At 40.9% G+C, this 16,712-nt stretch overlaps 1 protein-coding gene across 25 annotated transcripts in view; it reads left to right on the top strand.

Moving 5' to 3' along the window:
- LOC140659469 (rap1 GTPase-activating protein 1-like) overlaps positions 1-16,712 on the top strand; it is a 73,946-nt gene that overhangs the window by 12,435 nt on the left and 44,799 nt on the right. For 18 of the 25 annotated variants that reach the window (XR_012045148.1, XR_012045147.1, XR_012045146.1 and 15 more), the window contains 12 exons: positions 1,262-1,309; positions 2,391-2,429; positions 2,559-2,750; positions 8,656-8,751; positions 10,085-10,188; positions 11,685-11,763; positions 12,058-12,111; positions 12,202-12,285; positions 12,537-12,637; positions 13,274-13,403; positions 13,663-13,818; positions 16,533-16,604. Coding sequence is in view for 17 of the 25 variants with exons in the window: in XM_072879187.1 (XP_072735288.1) it covers positions 1,262-1,309; positions 2,391-2,429; positions 2,559-2,750; positions 8,656-8,751; positions 10,085-10,188; positions 11,685-11,763; positions 12,058-12,111; positions 12,202-12,285; positions 12,537-12,637; positions 13,274-13,403; positions 13,663-13,818; positions 16,533-16,604 (1,155 nt within the window). In the remaining 8 variants the exon portion in view is untranslated. Of the gene's footprint in view, positions 1-1,261; positions 1,310-2,390; positions 2,430-2,530; positions 2,751-5,529; positions 6,757-7,311; positions 7,384-8,389; positions 8,532-8,655; positions 8,752-10,084; positions 10,189-11,684; positions 11,764-12,057; positions 12,112-12,201; positions 12,286-12,536; positions 12,638-13,273; positions 13,404-13,662; positions 13,819-16,532; positions 16,605-16,712 lie in introns of those variants that run through there. The other 7 variants (XM_072879304.1, XM_072879285.1, XM_072879312.1 and 4 more) reach the window with 6 other exon arrangements.

The raw sequence follows: 16,712 nt of genomic DNA, 5'->3' as shown, positions 1-16,712 counted from the left end.
TAGAATACTTGCATAGACATAGCTGTTATAAATCAGATCCTGTTTATTTTTGGAACAAAGTTGAGAGTTGCTTATCCTGTCTGGAATCCCCAGTTAGCCACTCCATTAAGCAGTCACTGATGGTGTATAAAAATGTAGTCTCAGGATCATGTTCTGGTATGAGAGTTACAAGATTTAGGTGGCAGTAGTTGAATACTGATGTACTGTGTATAAGAGAAAGCTACAACTTAAATCCTGGTCTTGAGCTTCCTATCTGACAATGCAAATTTTGCCGCTTACTCTTCTGTCTGTATTGATGCCCACTTGGACTATGGCCGTTGTTTTATGGGAGCCTGTTGGCCCCCATATCTTTTTGACTTCTTTTGTTCTGGGCCTCTGCTCAAGTCCGTGTGGGGGCTCTCCTTACTAAAATTTTCCTATTCCTGTGTGCTTCTGCTGCAGAAGTGCGGTGGAAGTGAGCTAGTCTTGCCATGGTGAGAAGGCAGAGGGTGGAATAGTCTTAAAGAGAATCAAGCCTGGATACCAGCTGCTGATTCAGGAAGAAACTAGGCATCCAGTAGTCTTTTGCCCTGCCATTTCAGTAATGGTGCCTAGGAAAGCAGATGTGCAGGGCTTTGCTACATGGCTGCTTGCTGCCTGCAGGAGTCTATTGCACTAGTCTGATGTATGGATGGAGGGCAGCTCTGATTTTCTGTCTTACCACCAGGAGACAGATATGTTCCCTTATATGGATGGAAGCAAGGCACATAAGCTGCTTAAAAGTCTTCTTGCCTAGCCCTAATCCTCAAAAGAAGTGTTTGTTACTTCTCTTAACCTTACTCTGAGGTTCTCAATGCTCTGCCTGACAGTATCTTCAAGGGAGAGGGAAGAGTACAACAGGAATGAATGGTCTGAAATACTGTTCTTTCACGTTTTGTATTTACCTCTTCCTTTTTTTTATTGCTTGGGATAGGAAGTGAAGTAGCTAGAATAGATTAGAGAATTAAATAAGAAAATCAGTTTAGGACATTGCTTTTGATTTCTGCCAGCTTTCTGCTTTTTAAGAGATGTAAGGTTGGGAAGCTTTTCAGTTTTAATGCCAAACTAGGGGACTGGCCAAGTTCTAGCTTTACTCCTTCTGTTTATTCCAAACTTCCATAAAATAGAAGATTACAGAGAGACACCAAATATGCATATTGGGGATATGGAGAAGGACACAGAGGGTAAGTGAAAAAGACATGCTAAAACATAGGATTCACTGTCTGTGACTTTCTGTTTCCAGGGGAGTCGTCTGGATGAACAAAGATGTTCCCTTCCAGCTCCTCTCAAGGTCAGGCCAAGTTGTTGTTGCCTCCTAAATTGCTGATAATGGCAGATAATAACTGACCTGGCTTGCAGTGTATTTTCATCTTGGAGTGAACAGGAACAGGAGCCTACGAACAGCCCAAGAACACATATATGTTTGTCTCTTTTTTTTTTTTTTTTTGAGTTGCTGCACAAGAGGGTGAAACTATGAAGCTGGAACAGAATCAAAACTTCCCTTTTTCAAATTTAAGTGGTTCCAATAAGTGTTTAATATTATTAACAATCTTGAGTAAATAATTTATTAAATTTTATTCAATTTAAGAGCTATAATAATATTTATGAAACCACATTGCATTTATTTCAATAGTCTGCTTGAGGGCTCATAGATGCTACTAGAAAGCTGGTCTGTTTCCCTCAATATTGGGCCAATAAGAACAGATTCCCATCTTTAAATTCTCATCTCTTCCTCTCCATTCTTTCAGTCTCAGCTCAGGCACAGTAACCTTAAAATCAACCTTGACCTTGAATTCAATCTTGGAATGACATAAAAAAAATCCACATAGAGAATTGGTATAGCTCAATTCTGACGGAGATAGTCAGTGCTCTTTGTGGTGATGGAAGGGGCATCCAACTGGCATAAAGTGGCTCAGATACTCCTCCTATTCTTGCACTCATGCCTCAGCACTGCTCAGTTGTATACCACAGGTCTAGCTATGGAGATGACACAACCTTGATCTCGCTGTAAATACAGTACTATTTCTGCCTGCAGCTGTCTAACACTGTGTGGAAGGAAAGGAGAGAGGCTCTCACTCCTAACCTCATCCAATTCGCCTATAGTTTGGTTACATCCTCATTTTGCATGCCTGTATTCTGTGTAGTTTCAAGGAGGAAGGTGGGTGAAATCTGACTCCTAAATTTATTGTTCTCAAAGTTCTATACTATAATGCTGAGACCTGGGAAATGGAGTCTAACCTTAAATCCTAAAGTAAAACTCTAAAGATGGACTAGGGCAGAATGAAAGCTGAGGGCACAGCTTGTGCTATCATGAGAGCATGGCACTTTAAATGATGTCACACATTTTTGCTAATGGTCTCTTCTGATTTCAGACAGAAGAGGAGTATATTCCTTACCCCAGCATCCATGAGGTGAGTTAGTATTGCTCTTCTCTGTTTTTCCTTGGACTTTACTAGCCTTTCAGCTTATTGGCCTTTCAGCTTATTGGCCTTTCAGCTTATTGGCCTTTCAGCTTTTGTGTTCTGTGTCCTTCTAAATAGGTATTACAGAAAGGGTGGCCATATCCTCTCATTATCTTACCCCAGTTTGGGGGCTACTGGATTGAAGGGACCAGCCACAACCTCTCCAGCTTGAGTCCAACTCTGTCTGATGTACCCTTTCCCTGGAGTGGTAAAGTGAAACTGGAGAGTGACCCTACAGCCAGGCTATACCGCAAACATTTTCTGGGGAAGGTAAGGGTGATCTTCAGAGCCTTCTCTGCCCACCCAGCCTCAAGGCTGAAATGTATCTCAGGCTTTTCCTGATGGACTTGGAAATAACTGCACAGCCACTCCATTTCAATTCCTCATGATGCCTTGAACTAATGTAAATAAGGTACATACTACCGTATAGCTAGTAGTGTGTTAGGTTGGTCCTGTCCCCTTGTGATATGTGCATCATCCTGTGCATTAACAGAAGAGAAAGGTTTGCGCAGGAAATGCCTATATTTGGTTAAGAAGCTCTTTTGAGGCTCCTGGACAGATACCAACCTTGGGATGACAAGGGGGAAAAAGTCTAATAATATTGGAAATGGAGATGGTATTCTTTTTAGAGGGGACTTCAGCACTGATAGTGCAAGCTCCTCAGTAGTAAGAAAAATGGTCCATTTTCCTCAGTGTATATAAGTAGCAAGTATGGTCACCACAGGATGTGTATGAAGAAACTGGAAAATGTGTTTTATAGTTGTTTGGTTTAAGTAAGTTTGGTGCTAAGTGTTGCCTGACTTTAAAAATTTCAGTCTGACAGATAGGGAGACAAAGTTTGGCCTCATTAAGTGGATGTTTGTTGTCTGGCATTAAGGTCCATCTGGGTTGGCCTGTTTAGAGAATTGATTGCCAGACTGGATCTCAGGATGATATTAACCATCAAGAACAAGTGAGAACAAACCAATTATCTTTTCTGAGATTCAGTTAATGGCATAAGGAGATAAGAAAGCCTGACAGGTATACTTATGCTGCATCTTATTCAGTTGTCTCCCTCTGTGACTGCTTAATAAGTTCAAAACCAGGAAGAGGTGGAGCTTTGGGCAGTGCTGGGGATCTGTTCTGCAGTAGTTGGACTTGTCTGAATGATATTGTGTAGTATGCAACACTAGAAACCGATATTAATATAATTTCTATGTAAAGTACCCTTCCTGGAGGCTTCCTCTCTAGACTGACAGATCTGCTGTACAATCTGTTAATGGACATTTATCTTGTAACATTCTGGAAGCCTTGAGTATGCCAACTGTAATTATTTTTCTGTCGTGGTAAATTTAGGGTTGTGCTTGAAGGTTTCCAGAGCCAGCTAGGATGAGAGGCAAATTGGGATATAATTTTTTCAGTCCGATTGTAGGATTCACTCCTGACCTGATATCACAGAATCACAGAATGGTTGGGGCTGGAAGGGACCTCTGGAGCTCATCTTGTCCACATGCCTGCTCAAGCAGGGCCATATCATCATTGTTCCTTCCAATTGAGATCCAGGAATTCCCATACCACTGGACTCTACATTTGCAAAGTGCCCAACTACCAATGCTTCAGTACTACAGGAAAACTCCTCTCACCTATATTTCTTCTTTTCTGCAGTGTCCAGTGTTTCATTCTTTGTCTTAATTGACATGAATGTGCGTCTGTTCCATTAAACATGCAAGTTTTTGAGCAAGCCAGTGTCACAGAAAACTCTACCCATGTGTAGAAAACTTTACCCATGTCTTTACCCATGGCTTAAAGGCTTAGGTAAGGAGAGAGCCCAGAGCTTTTCCACAAGGAGAGTATTTCTTCAGTTCAAAGTTGAGAGACCAGTGATTTTGATGCTGTGTGGATTGGGTCCTTTTCCTGATGATAACATGGGAAGGTTATTTCAGAAAGGTAAAGAAAGGTGTCTTGCATGCTTTGAATAAATGAACAATTCTTAGCTGAAGAAGAATCCATAAGCATAATGTGATGGGAAAGGCATAGCCAGTGGTTTAGGGAATATCCTTTAAGCAAGATGGGAGATTAGAGTATGTGTGGTATTACAAACTTAGTATGTATGTCTGTGTTGTGGGTATGCATATACTAGGTCACTCAAACTTGGACAAGACTTTTGACACTTTTTGCAGAACACCTTATAGCAGATCCTATAAAACAACCACCAAAAAAAGTGCTAGGATATACAAGCCATAGCTCAGTTCTTTTTTGTTGTTTCATGGTCTATATTTTATATGATGATTACACACTAAGATTCATTTTGCCTGTAGGAATAAGGCTGTAAAACCTTATGTCTTATACCGTGGGAATTATTAAATGTCTACGTTGTTTTTCAAGACTATAATAAAGAGAAGTAGCCTGAAGCCAGGAAGGATTTAATAAAGGTATACATTGGAAATACCAGTGAAAGAATCTTAGGGTGGAGTTTCACAAGCACTTGAAGCTGGCAGTGCTGATGAGAGAAGCTTTCTTGCCATACGTTCATATGTGGTCATGTATTTCTCCATTATGCTGTCCTTTCTTTGTGCTGGTTAAAGTATTGTTGCTGCAGTGCTGTGAACTGTTGGGGAACTGACTCAGTGGAGTCCTCTCAGTGGAAAGAACTATGTCTTAAGTTATTAGTGTGAAATTCTAGCTTAACCTCGGACAAAGAGGTGGAAACTATTTGAAGTAGTCAAAGGACATTTTTATTATTAGGTATAATTGTAATGATCTCTTTTGTTATTTTAAAGTCTCTCTAATTTTGTTTCATTACTACAAGTCTATGATTTTAGTAAACGTGTTCTCTCACTTGCTGAGACTGCAGGTCTTCTCATATTCAGGATCATTTTCCTCTGCTTTGGAAATACGTGTGTTTTGGAGCTTGTTACTGTTTTCCTGTCATGACAAGCTGACATCAGCCCAAGATATTTTTTTTTTTTTTTTTTTTAGTTTTCTCCAAGCAGAGATGCAGGGAGGGCCTGCAAGGAGGCAATCTTATCAGGTATTATTTCAGTACCAGCCCAGCCTTAGTGGTTCTGTGTTCTGCAGTTGCCAACAGCTTCTAGGTCCTTGTCATCTGACTGACAAACAACACCTTACACTTTTACGAAAAGAAGGCTTGCTGGAATAATGATGCCGCCTACTCAGTACTGTAAGTTTATTAGTTATCTATCACTGTTGATAAGTTTGGATGTTCAGGTATCATTATCTTCCTGTAGGTCATCACATAAGCATTTGGCCACCAAAGCTGCTTTTCTTCCTTCTTCAGGGATGAAATAATCCCAGTATTTTACCAGGTGGCCAGAGGTTGCCAAGTTTATTCAAAGTTAATTTTTTTTTATTATTTTCAGTTGTCTTGAAGGAAGAGAATGGGCTAATGAACCCATTTTGAATCCTGAAAAGATCTTTTAGTGTTCTCTGGCTTCCTATGCTCCTGTTGCTAAAGAACTGATGAAACATACCAGGTCCCATGGGGAAGACATCTTTTACTTTTGTCTGGTTTTTTCATCTTTGGTGCAATTGCTGCTACCGAGTAGTGAAAAATTATTCTATTTCGCCAAAAAACCCAAATTCTATTTCATCAAAAAAGCAGCTAAGAACATGGCAGATGTCTTAATAGCTTTATAACTTCTCAGGCAAACTGTCAGCACTCCTTATGTATTCTGTTAGTCTCTTCTCCTGGCCCCATGGAAGATACTTAATTGCTTTTACAGAGATCCATCTGAAATCCAGAACTTCCTTTCAGACTGCTTTAAATGTTATAGAAACTGCTTCTATGGCTGAACAAATCTGTCATAGGTCATCTCAGACAGGGTATCTTGTCACTTCTGAGTTGCAATCTTCAGTATTAACCATAAAGCCTTTTGATGGTTCATCTCTAACTTCAGGACAGCTAACAATAAATGCTGTTGTACACTGAAGGACTCTCAGTCTGCCTTCTGTTGCCTATGTGTTTTTACAGAGAAAGAAAATCACAGGGGGAAAAAAAAAGTCGTAACGAGGAAATTATAGTTTTGTTCACACATATGATTACTCAGATCTCATTTTAAACGCAGCCTTACATTCAGGATCAAGCTAGGCAGCCAGAATAGCTTTGACAAAAATTCAATTATTTTTAGACTTCCACTAATTCTGGTGCCTGTTCCCCTGTGAAGATTGCAGCTCTGCCTGGTTATGCTGGCTGCAGAGCTGATAGCCCAGTCTCCAAAGCAACCGACAGCCAATGTGTCAGACCTGCTGGGGTCTGGCTTAGAAGTCTCATCAAAAGGTATCCTGTTTTCTAGTCTTTGCAGCTCAGTGTTACTTTTGGCTGCAGTTAACCTCAGGCTTTGGCTCCTATTTCTTTGTTCTGTCTTCTAGTCCTGACTTTTGTTGCCATTGTGCCATCTTTTTCCTTAACAGCCTGTCTTGGGCATCCACCCTAGCATATGACTTCTTTGGGTTATGGACTTTGTTGATTCTAGACTTCAACTGACCATTGAGCATGCTCTTGTTTTGCTCCTTGAATCTGTTTATTCCTCAGCTGCTCTGTCTTTCTGCCCTTTGTCACTACTGCACTTGATTCTTGTTCACATCCCAGAAATCTATTCATATCCTGAAAGTCATGGTCAGGAGAAATAAACTGTCCTCTCAGCCTTTGTGGCTTTGTGGCTTTGATTTCAGCTTTTCTTCCCATGTACAGGTAAGTTCAGTCACTACCATTGACTTTGTGTGACAGATCACATTGGACTTCTGTGATTTGAACACTGCAGCTGGAGGACACATTATTCTGTTTGTCTGTTTGCCTGTTTGCTGCTCTTTACTTATACCTTATCTTTTTCAGGACCCACTCATTAGGTCTGCTTCAGCAGAAGGTAGACTATGCTAGCACCAGAAGCCATGAAACTTCTTCCCCGTAAGTCAGTAGCAGGGCAGTTCTAGGTGTTGGGAGTTTTTTTTGTCTCAAAGACGAAGTGAGGACAATCGTTATCTCTAATACTTAAAGAAGTTAAAAAGCTTCATCTTCACATCCAGGTTCAGGGTAGTGACTGTAGTCTTAGTTATTCCTTTTTATTTTAAAGAGGGGATTGGTTTATGTCTGTTGACTTCAAGCTGCCTGCGTCCACGTAGATATCAGAGTATTTCATTAGATGTATCTTTATTTCACAGTGAGTCAGAACTATGACTAATACAAAAAATTGTTTAGATTTTTTTTTTCTCCACAGCAAAAGGCAATCTCACCAGTGTGTTGAGAGAGGTTGCAATCCACCAGAGACAGAACAGACCTTCTGTATTTTCTAGGCAAAAGGCTGAGGAAGGAACTCTCAGACTAGCAACTCTTTTTGATCAAATTACACACTTTGCTCCCATTGAGTCCTTCTTATTAATTAATTGTGTCCAGAGTATTCCTTTCACAGAACACATTCCAAATTGCACAAGTTCTGACTGTACAACTGGACACTTAACTTACTGTCCCAATGCATAACACTTTTGTGTCATGCACAAGGATGCATTTCTACAGTGCTTCCTATGATGCTCCCTCTGAGTCTTGCAATCCTGGTTACTGACTTCATGCTCCCTGGCCATCTTCTCAGGTAGCAAGTGACTCTGTCTTTGATTTGAGATGACTGCTATTCTGGTGGTAGAGCAGCCCATTCATTATTTGCAGGGGAATGGTGTTTTTTCTCTCTGCTCCATTTAATTTGACTGTGACAAACACTTTGCATTTAGGCTGAGGAGATAATTTCTACAACCAAACAGCATAAAACCACTGGTGTACATCAAACAGAATCTGTACATGCTAAAATGTATGCAGAGTACTTTGATTATATCTTTCAAGTAAGTTGGTGATGGGCAACACTATCATTAGAAAATATATCAACAAACAAGATAGCAGTTGATACCTCTTCTCTGTGAAACAGTTGACAAGTGGAATTTGGGAATCCAGCTCCCCATTAAAGCGTGTGCATTTTATCTCCTGGGAGCATCTGACTTCTCAGTGAGTGGATAGAACTTCTTTTTCCTGCAGAACCACAAGTGGGAAATCCAGCTGGATATCTTGAGGTACATCATCTGGGATTTAGAAAATCCCAAGATTTGTCTACAAAAGATACCAAAAGAAAGCCTTGATTGACTTTTTTTTAATTTTTTTTTTTTTTTCTGTTGCTAAAACTGTTCTGCACTGAAGATATCTGTGGACATGTTCCTGATTCCACTGTCAGCACATTGCTGTATGACTTTCTCCACCGTGATTTTCATGGTCCCAAGGCATAAGGAGGCACTGGTAATTCTGCCTGCTATAGAGTAGCTGAGATGATTTTGGTTTTGGGATTCTTTATTTTATTTTACTTTATTTATTATTATTTCACTTTGAGAAGGAGTCTTACCCCAACTTCCATCATTGCTAGCTCAGAAGTACCATACCAATCTCACTATATTCTCCTGGGTTGGAGGCTAAATACTGGAATGTACTACTCCCCTTTCAACAGAAGTTCTTATTAGCAGCAAGAGATTAAGATATTAATCTAATCAAATCTAATGCAAAGAGAATTGGATCCCCTGCATGACATTCTCATTGGTCTCTCTGTCCCGGTTATACCTCAAACCCAATAATTTTGGACTGTTTGCTGAAAGCATGAGTTCAGTCTCAGCTCTTTGTTTGGTCAGAGTTTATGTAGCGGCCAGCTCCAAAAACTGGCCATAAAGTGGTTTTCCAGGAAGATGGGAGCGATCTAAGCATTTCTGGATGATTCCACCTATGTAGTATTCTCATTGTGCTAGAGGTTTCCATTTACATCCCTTGTCAAAAGGCTTTAACCTTTTGAGGTTAGTGGTTATATGTATCAATATATATACATAAAATGTTTATATATATCTATCTATCTATATATAAAATGTATATATATATCAATATATATTGATACACCCAGGTCATTGGAACATGGCTGTATACCCAGGAGAAACGTATGGCCACAGCCACTTCTATATACAGCCTGTGAAAATGTTTGTATTCTGGTTCATTGTTTGACTGAATGACTCTGTTCGAGGCATGCTCCACTAAAGCTCAAGCAGTTTTAGTGGCACTGCTGAGAACAGTCTTCATCTGCAAAGTAGTTATTTGGAGCTCTGACTGCATCCTCCCTGAGATGTGAGTGCCCTTAGAGATCAACCATTTGGTATAATGATCCTGCCATTAGTGTTTGTGTAGAAAATTCTCATGACCACATCCAGTTGAATGTGCTGGAGACCACTACTTAGTCATGCAGAGTCTGAATGGATACAGGGAATGTCCATGAAAGATATGAATTTATTTACAAGAAATTCAATTTCTTCAAAATGTGTTGCTGAATGTTCTCATCCTATTCCTTCTCGGGAGCCCTTCTGATGATGGACAGCTGAGGAGGAACTGAACTGACAGTGGATGAACTTTGACTGATATGCTCATGCACTGATCACCAAGGGGGCTGGGAGACAGCATATATGCATGTCTTCAAGCATGCCATTGCTAGTTAAAGAAAAAGTTAGCTAATCTTGAGTGGCAGGTTGTATGCAAAAAATCTGGTAAACTTCTCTGGGAAGCATGTTGGGAATAATGTATTTTGGCTTCCTGTTTTCAGGAGCACCAGAACTTTTACTCCAGTGACATGTCCTTGGGCTACCTGGTACTTTCTGTGAAGTATGAACAGATCGAGAAACAGGAAAATCTACGCCTGTTGCTGAGGTAACAGTGCCTGTTGTTGAAGTGTACGTTACTGTGCTGTGTCTCTCATCTTACCTTGAACTTCCTCTGCATAGATATGGGTGTGAATCTCACGTCTTCCTCCTGGAGAGGACTGCAAAGGAACCTTTGAGCCTTCTTTTCTTGCCTTCCCCTCTGAATTTCTCTCAGCAGTTTCCTTCAGGAAGCTGAAGTGGTGTTTGCAGGCACATCTTTGTAGTTCCTGTGTGAAAAACATCTGTTCTTTCCTCAAAAAGAAAGTTTTTCTGTTTATTCTGTTTACTTAGAGACATGTGAGTACTCTCTAGGAGAATATGGATTCCCCGATGGAGGGCAGCCTAGCCCAGGCCTCTCTTTGGACTTTGTACTTGAGACTAAGGCTCCCTTGAAGTTGAGCTAGAACATTCCTTAGCTTCCCAGGACAGCCTAAGAAGTGCCATAACCTTTAGGGCTTCCACAGAGAGCCATTACCCAGAGGGAGCTGCTGAATGAACTAGAGGAAGAACAGAGATGGATCTTGCATAGGTGAGAGGCACGCTGCAGAAAAACTTTTTACAACACTGTGGGCTGGGTGCGCTTCCAGTAGTCATAATGCTACTGGGAGCAACTGACATACAGTTGCTGCTGACAAGGACTCATCCAGGACTGAGGGGAAAATACTGGTTGCATAGGAGTCGACTACAAGAGAATCACTGGTGGGCTTCCTCCATTGTAAGCGGAGAACACTTGAGTGCCAGGCGCAGCAATAATCTGGGGGGAAAAAAGAGAGAGCTGTTTTGTGAGCTATTTGTGAGCTGTGCCAGGGAATGTTTCTCTGAGCCCAGAAACCCTCCTACATAGAAGAGACCGGTGGTAGTAATTCTGCGATTAAGATACTGTATTATATGCAGCACCTTTTGCTCAATAGCTTGTTTATAATGGTTTGAAGAGGACTCTGACAGCACAATATTTCTTCTCCCCCTAGAAAGACATCTCTCCTTTAATATGTATATATACAGAGAAAGGAAGCTTTTCTCCATCAGGTTTCTGGAACAATGCTACACCGGTTTCTATCTCCTATACTTTGCGTAGATCTGTTTTCCTAGGCTGTCTCTAACAGACCTTTTAACAGTCTTTCAAATCCTCATTGTATGATCTTATGAATCCATTATAATACTGTGTCCATGAATTGTATTTCAACATTTAGATTTCTGTGAAAGAAAATGGTGGTGGTGGTGGAAAGAGGTAAATATTTCTTCCAGCAAGAAAAGAATGCAAAGGAGCAAGGCACTAAGCATCCCTGTTTTGTCTTCCTCTGCTCCCCACAGCGAGTGATGAGCAATAAGAAGTGTACATACCTCCCTTTTCCAGTGATTTTATACACCAGGCTTAAAATTAATCCTCTGGAATTAACTGCTTTAAGGATAATCTGAAGGAATGGCTATTCTTTCTTTAAAGAGCCAGTGTTGCTTATGTCTCCCTTCAGCTTTTGTTCTAATGCCTTTTTTGTTTTGTGTCAGGACTCGGACTGGCACCAAACATGACCTGATCCCCATTTCCTGTCTGAATGAGTTTCCCAATGCTGTCCAGATGGCAAAGGTGAGATTCGTGCTTGCCTGTTCGCTCCTACAGCCTCATTCTTCAAGTTATTTTCACCTCTGTCCTCCCATTTCCCTCTTTTCTACTGTTCCCCAATAGTAGTCATATACTTCCCTTTTACACTTCCATTTAGCTTCTCTTCTTTCTCTTCTAATTTTACCTCAGAATTTTTGCCTGAAGGGACTCCTGTCAGATAATTATAAACAGTGCCTACACTCTCATGCCAGCAGCAAGCTAGGGCACATGATAATCACACTTCTGTTTCCCTCTCTCTCTCTCTCTCTCTCTCGACAGCTACTGTGTGAGGACGTGAATGTTGAACGCTTCTTTCCTGTCCTCTACCCCAAGGTATAATGTTCTGATATGTCTGCATGTCCCTTTTCCATCAAGGTCTGGCTAATGACATCCAACTGATAATTTGTATTTTCATTACCTCAGGCTTCGCAGCTTATTGTTGCATTTGATGAACATGTCATAAGCAATAACTTCAAATTTGGGGTCATCTACCAGAAACCTGGACAGGTAAGCTCCCTCAGATCCCACGATACTTGAGGCAAAACACAAAGAGTCAGTTCTCTTAGCTTAAATGTAATAACAAGGTCTGTACTATCCTGTGAAAAATACAGACGCCATAAGGAGAAAAGATGAAGCTTGCCTTAAGTTGATCGATTTGTTTGTGCAGGTCCTCAAAGCTGATTGAACTATGTATAGACATTACTGCCTGTTCTTTGTACTGCTTGTGCTCCTTATGACTTCTGCTTTCCTTTTTGAAGACCACCGAAGAAGAAGTCTTCAGTAACACAGAAGAGAGTCTGGGTTTCCTTGAGTTCCTGGATTTCCTTGGTGACAAGATTCAGCTGCAGGATTTCCGTGGGTGCGTACCCAGCACTGTTGGAAAGCCGTATTGAGTTAGGGAACACCGCGTGTTCAAAGACTGCAACTCTGTTAGGGCCCTGCTTTCAGAAAAGTGCTGTGTCCTGTGAATTCCAATGCAGGTGAAGCCCAGAATGCATTTGTCAACCATCCTGTCTGGGAACCAGTTGGAGCTTAGGTCTCTGCTGGTATTTTCATTTAAAGGTCTCCTGGTATCTGTCTGACCCACACTATCAGTAAAGAATAATTTTATTTGACTGTGTGAATGTAAGTTTGTTTCACAATGGTAGGGGTCAGTATTGTTTTAGTCTCCTTCTGTGGGGCAGCCTGTCCTTTCTGTAGTTCTAAAATATGGATTGTGTTTCTCAGAAGAATGCCAAAGAAAGTAGCTCCTTTGAGGATCCCTGGTTTAGCTTCATAGCTTTTAGCAAGCAAGTATGTTCATCAGCAGAAACATTGTGCAGCTTCAGTCAGTGCATTTGTTTTGGTACATCAATATTATCAAAGGTGATTTTTTAAGAAATCAGTGATAGTGGGGCACCAAATCTTCTTGTTACTGTTACTGATATCTTCTTTCTTCTCTCCACTTTCTCATCTCTTTCCTGCCTGACCTATGGTGTGGTATGGATTTGCTCAGGTTCCGGGGAGGCTTGGATGTCACTAGAGGTCAAACGGGCACTGAGTCAGTCTATACAAATTTCCGGGGCAAGGAGATCATGTTTCATGTGTCTACAAAGCTGCCCTTCACAGAGGGAGATTCCCAGCAGGTATTGGAAGGAGAACTAAGGAATTCAACAGTGTGGCTAAGAGGGGAGGGGCATTTGATGAGGGGCTAGTTAGAGAGGAGAATGCCCAACTGTGTAATGTTGGGAATTATGGCTGGAGTAATGGTAAAAGTAGTGATGAGGGGTTCGGTTGAACCAATGGGTTGGAGATGCTAGACAGACTGGTGTTTGAGGTCCCATCATACTGTTCTACTCTTTTTTTTCACCCGCCTTCTCGCTTTATTATTTATTTCCTGTCCAGCTTCAGCGGAAGCGTCACATTGGGAATGACATTGTAGCGATCATCTTCCAGGATGAAAGCACACCTTTTGTCCCCGATATGATTGCTTCTAATTTCCTACATGCTTATGTGGTAGTTCAGCTCACTCATGGCACCACTGGGGACACTCTCTACAAGGTAAACGGAGCCAATAGATTCCTCTGTACTGATTTACTGATATTGATCCTTGAAGTGGAAACCTGTTCTTGGGCCTTCAGGCGATGTACAGGTTCAGCCAGCCATCATCCTAACAGCTTTATTTCCTCTGTTAGTAAACTTGATCAATGTTTTCAATGAAAGGCAATAATTATATTTATTACCAGTAAACCTAGAAATCCAGTAGCTTCCACCAGTTCTCCTTCCCCTTCACCCACTCTTTGATCTCTGACCAGGAGTCTCCTTCCTGCTATGTTGTTCTCTATTCTGTAGGTTTGCAGAGGTCCTCTCTGTTTGGTGTGATTGCTACCATTTAGCAATCTGTGTTCATGTTTGAGTATTCAGATTTCATAAAGATATTGATAAGCTGGATGGGGCCAGGAGGTGAGGCTGAGAATGATTAAAGTTCTGGAGCACAAGTATTTTACTGAAAGGAGTCCAGGACTGCTTACTGCCTCTAGCAAATAGAAGGTTAAAGAATAATTTGATCAATTTGTTAAGTATCTACATATGAAACTAGAATGTACTTGTATGTTTTTCAAAGGAGCTGATGAATTTCTGAAGCTTAAAGCTTGGGAATTGAAGCAGGATGAATTCAGATAAAAAATTTTCGTTTACATCAAAGAGTACAAGGAGCAATTGATGCCATTTTGGGGGATGTCTTGCTTGCATTATATAAGTCAGGTAAAACTCATTCACCTGACTGACAGCCATGTCTGCATTGCTCATGCTGCAGAGCACAGTGCTGAGAGCTTGCGCTGCCTGAGACTGCAGGTCAGATACAGGTGGTTGGCCTAATCTATGGAATCCGAACCAGCTACATCTTATTTGGGGGATCACAGAACTGATGCCCATCTGGCAGGGAAGTGCTACCTGTTAGGGCCCTCCAGTTGAAAGAAGCCCTGCTAGAACACAAATTCCCTATCTGCAGCCTTTGGACACAGCTCTTTCTCTGTCACATGACTCTGTATGGATGTCTATATAACTTTATGCTCAACTTTGAGTCATGCTGAGAGAGCAGAAAATATATAGAAGCTTGCATTCTGTGATGGAGTTTCCATTGTAGAAACATTTTAATCAAAGTCCTATGTCTCATATTATGTAGGAATTCTGATTTGGTCATGATGAGTCTTTATGCCTTGGAGGTCTACAAGAACACCAAGAATATCAAAATTAGGACAGGATCCCCATCTCCTCTCCCACCAAAGAGGGTGCTGGGGGTGGAACAACCACCTTCCATTGTTCCCTATGCTATGAGCAGCCAGTTCTGTAGTGACATGATAACCTCATGTTGATCAGGGGCATGGGATTCCAGTTCTCCTCTCACTCTCTGTTTTGTAGGGCACAGAAATTCACTGGATTTTTTTTTAATGACAAGAGAAAGAGCTGGGGAAGCTTGCCATTTGTCTTGTCTCTTCCTACTACTGTTTTCATCTTTGCCTGTCTGCAATGGCATTGTTTTTATCAGTGTAATAGGGTTGCCTGTATCATTTCCTGAAAAAGAAATAGTACCAGTCAGGAACCTAGAGCCAATGCAGAGTTTTCTGTAAAGGCTTTGCCAAAGGGGTTTTAACTCATTCTGCCTTGAGAGCATTCTAGTACCTAAGAGACTGCAGTTTGGGAAGATTTTTTTCCATCCATTGTTCCATTTACTTAAGCTTTAGTGCCTAGTGGTTAAATTGGAATATTAATGGCATTTCTTTGAATCAATTTTTGCAATCAGAAAATTAAAAATGCAAAGCAGGATTTTAACTGGTAGATATCTATTGGGAGGGAGACGAAGGCCTTGTAATTAGGGGAGCTGGCCTACAATGTGAGAAATCTGAATTAAATTGAGGGCCCCTTTCCTTCTTCCTCTCATTAAACTCATGCTTCTCATTGGCTCTGTGACATTTACACTGGAGTGCTATTTTGAGGCAGTTGCTGTTAAGTTGTTCTGACATTGTTCCCTGTTGTATGAAATGGCAAATAATGGTATTATTCCATCTCAAACATAACAAAAAAAATAACCGTGAAATATTCTTAAGTGCTGTATGTATCTGGCAGGATAGTGGCATATAATTATAGGTGAGTGCTGTGAAGAGCCAAGTGACAGTATGTAAAAACTGGACTGCATTACAGTTACTTTTTTTTGGCATTGGTATGGCAGGTAGGAGCATGTTAAGGAAAAAACCAAAAGCATGGATTTCCTTATCTCTTACTGTGAAAGTGCTTTTGTATGCTTACCACATGTGACTCAGAGAGGTGGTGTCACTGAGATACTCTCCTCAGTGTGCAGTGTAACTCCACTGCGGATTCGCTGTCAAAAAAAATAGGTCAGTATAACCATATTGACGAAGGTTCTTCTAGTGGAGATAAATCTTGCAGGCTGAATAGAAGCATCTTATTTTTTTGTTCTAAATACACTGGTTATTATTAAAAACATTTATAAAAAATATTTCTTAAAAAAGCAATCAGTTCCATTCTTCCTAGTTGCTCTTAGTGTGTGCACATCTAGCTGACTGAATTTCAGGGAGATAAATCAGCACATCCATTCACTGAGTACACAAACAGATGGATGCACAGGACAGCATATTATATCTCTCTTGGATATGTAAATGAATCGGGAGGAATCAGATGTACCATAGTAGTTTGAAGGCTTTGATAGTCTCACTTGTGTTACGATACTTATGTTTTTTCCCTTTATATTGTTTCAGGTTTCAGTCACAGCCCGAGATGATGTCCCCTTCTTTGGACCCCCTCTGCCAAATCCAGCCATATTCAGAAAGGTTTGTTTCTCTGGTCCAGTGTTAGATGACAGGGGGATATGGTATATACATACCCTTGTGTTCTGAGTCAGTATTGTCAGTCTGGCTAGATGACTTTGGAGGTCTAAA

This window comes from Ciconia boyciana, chromosome 1, assembly GCF_034638445.1.
Source record: "Ciconia boyciana chromosome 1, ASM3463844v1, whole genome shotgun sequence".
In the NCBI taxonomy this organism is placed as follows: Eukaryota; Metazoa; Chordata; class Aves; order Ciconiiformes; family Ciconiidae; genus Ciconia; species Ciconia boyciana.
The sequence above is the reverse complement of the archived record's forward strand: the minus strand, read 5'-3'. Positions and strand labels throughout refer to the sequence as shown.